The following is a 9,747-nucleotide window of genomic DNA, read 5'->3' as shown; positions in this document are numbered from 1 at the left end:
ACAAAAAATGTATTTGTTGCTGAGTCACTAACTAGCCATTGGACTTTACCTTAAGATTATTTTTACTATAAATTGTTTTAATAAGTTCACCATCTTTGTGGTTCACTACATATTATTTCTTTAAATTCTGTCAAAATTAATCTTGACATTTGTTATCTTTGCTGTCAAAATAAAAACTTGAGTCTGTTTTTGTCACGATCCTTGAAAGATGTAATCAGTTTTGATTTTAATTTTGAGCCAGTGTTTTATTTTGAAGCTCACAGGTCACATAAAATGAGTCAACAGACAGGATTTCGCCCCCGGGCCTTGAGTATGACACATTTTCCCTAGCTAGTCGGTAGTAATGGATGGATGAGGCCTAATGATACAGCTGTGTAGTGAAGCTACTGTATCATGGTACAGCTGTGTAGGGAAGCTGGTGTATCATGATACAACTGTGTAGTGAAGACACTTAATCATAATACAGCTGTGTAGTAAAGCTAGTGTATCATGATACAGCTGTGTTCTGAAGACACTTTATCATGCTACAGCTGTGTAGTAAAGCTACTGTATCATGGTACAGCTATGTAGTGAAGCTAGTGGGTCATGATACAGCTACATAGTAAATACATTATGAAGCTGTATAATGATACAGCTGTGTAGTGAAGACAATCATAATACAGCTGTGTTGTAAAGCTAGTGTATCATGATACAGCTGTGTAGTGAAGACAATCATAATACAGCTGTGTAGTAAAGCTACTGCATCATGGTACAACTGTGTAGTGAAGCTAGTGGGTCATGATACAGCTACATAGTCAATACATTATGAAACTGTGTAGTGAAGCTCGTGTATCATGATACAGATGTGTACTGAAGACACTTTATCATGGTACAGCTGTGTAGTGAAGCTGGTGTATCATGATACAGCTGTGTACTGAAGACGCTTTATCATGATACAGCTGTGTAGTAATGATACTGTATCATGGTACAGCTGTGTAGGGATCACACTGTATCATGATACAGTGTGATCATACATTGTGATACAGTGTGTAGTGAAAGACACTGTATCATGATACAGCTGTGTAGTAAAGCTACTGTTTCATGGTACAGCTGTGTAGTTCAGTTCAGTTCAGTTTATTTAAAAGGACAATGTGCAGTGAAGACACTGTATCATGATACAGCTGTGTAGTGAAGCCAGTGTGACATGATACAGCTACATAGTCAATACATGATACAGCTGTGTAGCGAAGCTGGTGTATCATGATAAAGCTGTGAAGCAAAGCTGGTGTATCATGATAAAGCTGTGAAGTGAAGCTGGTGTATCATGATACAGCTGTGTAGTAAAGCTAGTGGATCATGCTACAGCTGTGTAGTAAAGCTACTGTCATATGTTAAAGCTGTGTAGGGAAGACACTGTAAAATGATACTCATTTGAAGTGAAGACACTTTATCATGATATAACTGTGTAAGTAAAGCTAGTGTATCATGATACAGCTACATAGTCAAGACATGATACAGCTGGGTAGTGAAGCTGGTGCATCATGATACAGCTGTGTAGTAAAGACATTGTTCAGTGATACATATGTGAAGTGAATACACTATATCATGATAAAGCTGCATAATGAGGACATTGTATTGTAATGAAACAGCTGTGTAGGGAAGCTACTGTATCATGATACAGTACTTTTATTTGTATGGCCACTAGATGGCACTTTAAATGTAGACAAATATGGCAGGTTTCATTAAATTAGTGGATAACGACCAAAGATTATAAAGAAGAAAGTACCATTTTTTGGCCTTTTTAAGAATGAAGACACTGTATCATGATACAGTATTTACTACACAATTCACTACTAGTAAGTAACAGCCATTTGTATATTTATTTTAGTAAAGATTAAATTCAATTAAATCAAATAAATCTACTAAATAAATAAAATAAAACATTACGTTTCAAATGCAGTGCAGATGGACCATGATGAGATGATGGAGAGAAAAAAACGACAGCTGGGTCATGATAAAAATAAAAAAAAACTCATTGTTAAATGAATATGTGCGGATGTTTGTGTATCATCAACACTGTTGTGCAACGTTGCTCCAATAACCTTGATATGAGCTGCAGTGGTTAGTGTTGAGCTGATGACTTTTAAAGTACATGACCTAAATACTCCCCAACATGCCTTTTATTTTATTTCAAACCCCGGCGGTGACACACTTGCTATGTTATTTTTGGGGGAATGTAAGCATCAGACATCAGACTCTAGTATCCGTCACTCTTGTGCGGTATCGCTGCTAAAATAAAAGCTTTATTATGGTCTGTGACAATGGCTGTAATGTGCATGCGTTAGGGGGAGGGATTATCTACCAAGTAGGGCAAGTGGCTGTAGCTGAGGACCGCACTTCCATCCAGCCAGTCATCCGCACAGGACAGGACGACAGTCTTTTTTTTTATTTCTAAAAAGATCACAAAAACCTTCCAAAAAATATATAAAAAATGGTGAAATACGTGCAGCAGTGCGTGGATCTGAAGCCGGAGGAAGAAGTCCTGTCGGAGTCCGACTTGTCGCTGGACCAGCAGGACTTGGAACACTATTCCCTTTTATACTCCAAGTGTTCCGCCATGGATCACATCGACACTTTTATGAAGAACGTCCAGGTGCTCCTGGATGCGGCGAATTACATCGAGAATGTGGAGAAGAGCAGCGGAAGTAAGTCTTTTATTTTTATTTGACATTTTATTTTGGAGGGGGAGGAGGAGGAGGAGGGTTATACCCACGTAATGCGCCGAGCAGACAACAATAGAGGCGACAAAAGACGCGCCGCAGCCGGTCATGTTCCACTTCACCTGCTCGTGGAAACGTACTGAGAGGAAATCCATTTAATAATAGATGCAAAAATAAACACAAAATAAAAAAATGCACTTGAAAACAGTTGCAACAATAGCCTGCAGCAGTGACCTGCATAAAATGCAGTTATCACTTTATTTAACGCTATTATACAGATTTAAATACAATAGTATTTATTATAGTGTCTGTAGAATAAACCAAAATGGCTAAAATCATTGTTAAAACCATCTTATATCAAGTTTTAATCCCGTTAGTCACGTATAATAAAAATATACATATATCACCTGCTAACTACTACTATTATTCTGTTTATTTTGTTAGAAAAATATAAAATACATGTATTTTTTTTCGTTGAATGGAGCAGCTGGGTTTCCTTGTATGTGTTGTTCACATGGTTTCCACATGGAACAAATCGCTGAGTTCTGATTGGTGAGCAACGCGAGGGTCAACGCAGACAGCCAATCGGAAAAGGGAACTGCCGATGACGTAGTATGTTACCGGGAGAAAAGAATTATGGGAGATGTAGGCTTTCTTGGAAAAACTAACAGAGGCGACGGCGACCATCACGATGTACTAAATAATTCACGAACCTTAAATTGTTTTTTAAAAATAATAGCAGGGCTTAGTGGTCAGAGTTTTTTACACTTTCGAAACATAGTTATTTAAATTCTAAATATATATGATTTACGTTTGTGAGACACATTAACTAAGATACAGTTTTCTCGAATATTTTAATTCATATTGTTCGTTTCTGAAACTGGTTATTACTCAAGAATAAATGGGGCCATTTATTTGTACAAAAATCTAACTGCAACGTTTGTTTTTGCGTGGACATAATTTTTGTTTTGGTTCCTGCAGAATGCGAGCATGGATACGCGTCATCATTACCCGCCACACAGACGATGCATCAACTGAAACAACGGAAATTTAAAAGCAGGAAATTGGAAAACTTCCACAATAGGTTGGTCTAAACTTGAATTAAAAAGTTGATTTCCTTTAAAAAAAAAAAAGAGAAATCTATTTTTACATCTTTATTTTAACATGATCATATTCATGTATGTAATGCATTGTTATTATTATATGTAATTGGATTTATTTTATTTTACAGGTCAGCACATAATGAATTGGAGAAGAACCGGTAAGTGGCTTATGATGTTTTTTAAAAGGTTGTACGTTGAGCGTAGAATATTAACTACTGAGGCAAGATCAAGTGTCTCATATGTGGAGGCGGATATATCATAGAGGATATAGTGATGCAGCTCCTGGAGGATATGCAGTCATTTCCCCAGTCAGCAGATGGGAACGTCTAGGAAACAAGGCTCCTTCCTGAGATGAATCCAAACAGCATCTTCCCATCATGATGTATGATTCTGTAGTCAAACTAAAAGTGCAAGATGTAGCATTTATCCAACAAAATGGAGGCTGCTGCAGAGACATGAGAAATGACATCATAACCTGACCTACATCTTTCCTCTCAATGTTGTCGAGGCATTTATTCTGAGCGCGTGAACACATCGCTGCCGCCATTTTAATATTGCTACACAGATTTCTGTGAAAAAAAAAAAAAAAATCCCTGTGAACTTCTTCTCCATCAGCAGATTTCGCAACACCGTTTGAAATGACCTCATGTCTCCTCCCACAGACGAGCTCATCTCCGCCTGTGTTTGGAAAGGTTGAAGTCCCTCATCCCGCTGGGACCAGACTGCAGTCGCCACACCACACTGGGACTCCTCAACAAGGCCAAATCACATATTAAGGTGTGGTTATCTCGAGCCTGCAGTCGGAAAAACACTGTTATCACCCGAGCAGTCATGCGTGCGGTCGATGGGAAAAGTCAGCAAGTCAGGCAAAAATAAAAAGGAAAACGGTCAGTTATGTTATAATTGCTCAGTCAAAACGACAACACAGCTTTTTTTCACAAAAATTATTGACTCAAGATTCAGGAAAATATACAGAAATGACTAAAACCGACGTGTTGTTAGGCTCACAACATTTTAGTAAATGAAAGTGAAGCCTCAATTCAAACCACTGAAGAAAATATACAGCCAGCAATATGAGAACTACACTGAGAGCAGAATTTTGAATTAAAAAACAAAATGTTTAGTTCAATTTGGTCCACCATTTTGAAGTGACAACCCTTCAAAATGAGAACTTAAGACATTTATAAGTTAAAGGGCAACAAGTGTGTCTTAAATATATCTTGGACCTCTATTGTACTCATCAGTACGTGTCTGTTTGTACAAAACTCTCTTTATTATTGAAATATTTACATTAGAAAATTATCTTAAGCCCCGCTTACGGACAACACTGTTTTTCTGGAGATGAAATCTTATTTTTTTTTAAAAGATAATCAAAGATCAAGGTTTGTCACAGTGCGTTATCAATCACCTTTAAGGGACTCGTTGGATAAACAAATCATTGTGTTTGTCATTTGTTTATGAACATAGGTAGTCAAAAAAGGGTCCTTAAGTGCTAAAAACACAAGGCTAAGCTACAATGCTAATCTCTTCTTAGAAGTTTTTCCAGTGACCAGTTTGTCACATTTGTTGAGCCGTTTCATTACTTGCTAGTCGAGTAGTTTTACAACTTCACATGTTCTTGATCCAATATTTACCAAGTTGTGTTATGTGTGTGTATGTTTGGCAAATATGTCATTATAATAATTGCATTGTATCTAAAGGCACCTTTATAGACACGCAAGGTTCCTGTACAAGATACTTTTAAAACACATTAAAACATCATTAAAAAAAATGCTAGAGATCAAAAACTTGGATTGTGTTTAAAAGAAAAAAGGCCAATTCATCTTTAACTGATCACTGATCAACCGCATACGGTTTATTATCTTACTGACAATTTTGACTAGTTTTTTCCAATAATAATTCAATTGCCCTCTTAACAGAAACTGATGCTTCTTTATTTTGAAAGACCACTAGATGTCACTCTCTGCTTTATAATCTTTGGCTCTGATCTACTAGTGCAACAAAACCTGTCTTCATTTTCTAAAGTAGAGAGCCATCTAGTGGCCTTTCAAAATGCAGACACTGTATCATGATACTTCACAGCTGTTTCATGAAGCCTCATAGTCCCACCACTAGCAAAACGATCCCTCAAACCATGTCTAAGAGCTGCCTGTGCTGCAGGGTTGAAACCCATAACTGGACCTCACAAATCTCTCTTTGTCGCCTCCGTTCTCTTCAACACCCACGTGAACGTCCAGCTGACTGAACCGGCTCTTTCTGTACATGAAAGCGGTCGAGATTTGAAATCGCGTCTGTGGGAGTCTGAGCACGGCGGGGGGTCACAGAAGATAAAGCGCCCGTGATGTCGACAGCTGACTCCGGAGCCGTTTGAAGTCCCGGAAACGTGATTTATTTTTGGAGGTTGTTGTGGTGCAGCCGAACATAAAGGAGGATCTTCTGTGACTTGCAGCCGTTCTCTGGCTGCTCGTGACGGCGGCTGAACTCCATGATGAATTTCTCTCATTTTGAATTTCATTATTGGGGGGAAGATTTGTATTTGGGGAAGCAGTCGACTGTGTTTGAAGGTCGCAGCAGAGTAATAAAGTAAAGTTGACAGTATTTAATGAATGTTTGGATGAGCCAGAGCTTCATCACAAGCTCGACTTCTAACAAAAATATCACAGTCCAAGTCGAACTCAGACACATCTATTGAACCTGTAGCGTTGTAGTCTTGAGCTGTTGCAGTGCATTATGGGGGTTCTTGAATGACAGATTGAATTTGAGCAGTCACGGTTGATTTCTAGTCGCACTCTATTTTCTGGTATTGGCTTTTATTTGAAAATAAATTATTTCGTGGCACCGACCGAAATGCTTCTATAGTACTCAGTATCGTATCCTTCGTCTTTCAGTGTCAAGTTTAAGTAACCACACGTGGTTAAAACTTCATAATTTGTGGATTTTTCTGAAGCAAAACTACTAATATAAAGAGACAGTGAACATCAGATTCATTTGTCACTTGTTAGGAAGTGTTGTTTTGCTCTCAAAATGAATTACTTTTATTTATTTCTGTACTAAATCTGGAGTTGAAAATTGTGTCTTAGGATTTGTACTATTTGTAATGTCATTTCCTTTTTAATCGTTTATCGTAGAAAAAAAGTGTCTTTAAGGAATGTGGTGTCAAATTGAAGTTATTGAGATCAGTACCAGAATCGAAAAATTGATCGATACCCATGGCTAGTGCTGACCCCCTTCTCTTCTTAGTAATCCTTTGCTGATCTTGCTAACAACAACAATGACAACTGTCACAATCCCACTTTGGTTTTCCTTCGCCCACACACGTCCAATCAGCGCCCTCAATGTGATCGACACAGGTAGAAATACCTCTATTGGCCCCACTTCTGGACCCCAAAGGAAGCATACCAAGAAACGTTCTGGATCAAGTCCTGTTGGCCCATTTTGTCAGAGAAAACTCCCTTAAAATGGGTATTTTTCTGAGACAGAGCAGTTGGTGGAAACACTAAACATCCTCAACCTCTTGAAAGCGGAAGAGAACAAATTAATAAATATATTTATTGCAATATTTCTAGATTTCTACACTATACATGGGTCACACCCAATGGCGGTGGGGCCCGATGAGCACATGAATGTATTTATTTAAGTGGCCCAGTTATCCATCTCTTTTTTGGTCATATGACTGGAATTTAAAACAAAAACATCAGTGAATATTATGAAATAATACTAGCGATACTAGTATTATTTTCTTCTAACTGTGTTTTATTTTCTTGTCAGAAACTTGAAGAGGTGGACAGAAGGAGTCAGCACCAGCTGGACACTCTGGAAAGGGAGCAGCGACACCTGCAGCGGCAGCTGGCTCAGCTGCAGCCCCTCGGGAAGCGGGCGAGAGTTCGGATGGAGAGCGTGGGCTCCCGGGACGACTCCGACCGCTCCGAGTCCGACAGAGGTGAGAACTGAACGCTAACGGGTCGGAACCCTTCAGGAGCGTCGACTGACATGTTTCCTTTCTTTCTGCTGCAGAGGAGATAGAAGTGGACGTTGAAAGCACCGAGTTCTCCCATGGAGAGCTGGACAGCGTCAGCACCAGCGACCTGGACGACCACAGCAGCCGACAGAGCTCGGCCAGCGACGAGGGCTACTCCACCTGTAGCCTTAAACTGGCCTTCTCCGCCTGAAGCACCAGCCGGTTCAATCCAGATCCCGATCCCACGTCTCCCCGGTTCAGACGGACAAGAGTTTCAGCAACTCATTCGATTATTTTCGTCTTTTTCTTTGCGTCCAATTTTTAATTTCTTGACCTCCAGATTAGCGTCCTTCCAAATATTCTTTTCCATTAGAAATGACTTGTCCAGTTTTCTCCTCAACCGGTCCGACTGAACCGAACCAGCCTCCCTTCCAAAACTCTCTCCTCCTGCCTTAAACTCTCGACTCATTCCACCATCTCATACCGAAAAACGCAATACTCTCGTCCGAAAGCTGAAGTTTGAAAAACCCAACAATCACACGAAAACCGTCAATCAAGTCGTCTCTCTAGTATACCAGCAGAAGTACCAGCTTCAAGCTCACCATTTGGTAGTTTCCTCTATTTGCCTTGTGAAAACCGTTTTTTGCTTCAACCGTTCTCACGTACACGAGAATCTCTGCATTCCAAAACCATATTTATTACACATCCTTCGCTTTAAGACGCACGACTATCAATCCACGTGTCGTCCTCACTCCCGTCCCCGTGATTTTTCTAATTTATTTTGCATATAATAATATTTATTTTTTTGCTTTATTTAATTGTAACGTAGCTAGATCTTGGTCATGCTTGAATGAATCTTTAGAATTTTTTTTGTTTCAATTCCAGACAGTGATAAGCTCCCACACACTTGTCCAAGCACAAGGCTGTAAGCAATAACACATTGACTTCTACTTGCATCTTCTACTCAGCTGTGATCCACCACCACGCATGCAAGGGCCCCTGAAGGAGAAAGATGGTCGTTTTTGGTGACCTGCATTTTTAATATCACGTAGCAGATCCTAATTTATCGGTTGGAAAGATATACTTTGTAAACTTTTACCAGACCTAACTGACACCACGTTACATTTCTGTGTATAACAAACATCCAGAAATTACCAAAATGATTGCCTTAAAATGAGGTGAAATTGGGTTTAAAACAAAACAGGTACAGTTTAGATTAAATAAAAGAGAAAAATGAGTGCCAATTTTATTCAAGCGTAGAAATGAAGTCTTGAATACAAAATATATTTAATTAGTTGATCCATTGACTGATATTTTATAGAATGAAAACACATGTTTGAAAAGGTAAAGGTTTGCTAGTAAATTACACCATTAAAGTTACTTATCCAACCATAAAAATGCATCAACAACTGAACATCTTCCGTTTGTTCATAATGTATTTTAATGCAGGTCAAAACACGTTTCTTCTCCACAAAGAGCCCAAAATGCTGGTCATGACCAAAACACAAACACGCTTCACTATAATGGAGCGTTTAAAAATGATTGTAATTGAACCGCTGGTACACGTGTGTCGAATGTAACCCTCTTGATGATCATGCGATTCTGAATTGACCACCCTTTTAAAGATGTCTGTAGCATGAACACGGGTATTATTTTACTTTCATCTTTAAAAAAAAAACTATTCTGAGGTTTTTGCCCACAACTTGCACTGCTGCCCTGTTATCTACCAAATTGGACATTTCTCTGAGTTGATCTCCACCAAATTGTGTCTTAACACGACAGAGACTCTTGCACAAGATCCTCGTCAGATCCCCAAATGGTATTTTGGGTACATTTAGAAGAAGAAGAAGAAAAAAAAATGCACTATGAAAATAAAAGTCGTCCAGAACGGACGTCAAGTCAAAGAAAAACCCTGAATGTTCTTCTCTTTGGTTAATCAGGCGTCCGAGATGACTCTTTATACTGAAAAGATGCTGCTGGTTCCCTG

The 9,747-nt window shown here is 38.9% G+C and overlaps 1 protein-coding gene across 1 annotated transcript; it reads left to right on the top strand.

Annotated features, from left to right (window-relative positions):
* Positions 1-2,283: 2,283 nt before the first annotated feature.
* LOC148069552 (max-interacting protein 1-like) lies at positions 2,284-9,423 on the top strand. Its single transcript, XM_087802456.1, has 6 exons — positions 2,284-2,684; positions 3,681-3,783; positions 3,931-3,960; positions 4,465-4,579; positions 7,571-7,742; positions 7,817-9,423. Exons 1-6 carry the CDS (start codon positions 2,471-2,473, stop codon positions 7,969-7,971), a joined length of 789 nt encoding a protein of 262 aa, XP_087658582.1. The 5' UTR covers positions 2,284-2,470; the 3' UTR covers positions 7,972-9,423.
* Positions 9,424-9,747: the final 324 nt, after the last annotated feature.

The sequence above is a fragment of the Callionymus lyra genome, chromosome 11 (assembly GCF_982586985.1).
Source record: "Callionymus lyra chromosome 11, fCalLyr1.hap1.1, whole genome shotgun sequence".
Taxonomy (NCBI): Eukaryota; Metazoa; Chordata; class Actinopteri; order Syngnathiformes; family Callionymidae; genus Callionymus; species Callionymus lyra.
Note: the sequence above shows the minus strand (reverse complement) of the source record. Positions and strands in the feature narration are given on the sequence as shown.

What these genes read in the sequence shown, in the direction of transcription:
- LOC148069552 (XM_087802456.1), top strand. Translation starts at nt 2,471, where the DNA reads ATGGTGAAATACGTGCAGCAGTGCGTGGATCTGAAGCCGGAGGAAGAA. An exon ending in TGTGGAGAAGAGCAGCGGAA is followed by an intron (nt 2,685 to 3,680) that starts GTAAGTCTTTTA and finishes TGGTTCCTGCAG; the next exon opens with AATGCGAGCATGGATACGCG. An exon ending in TTGGAAAACTTCCACAATAG is followed by an intron (nt 3,784 to 3,930) that starts GTTGGTCTAAAC and finishes TTTATTTTACAG; the next exon opens with GTCAGCACATAATGAATTGG.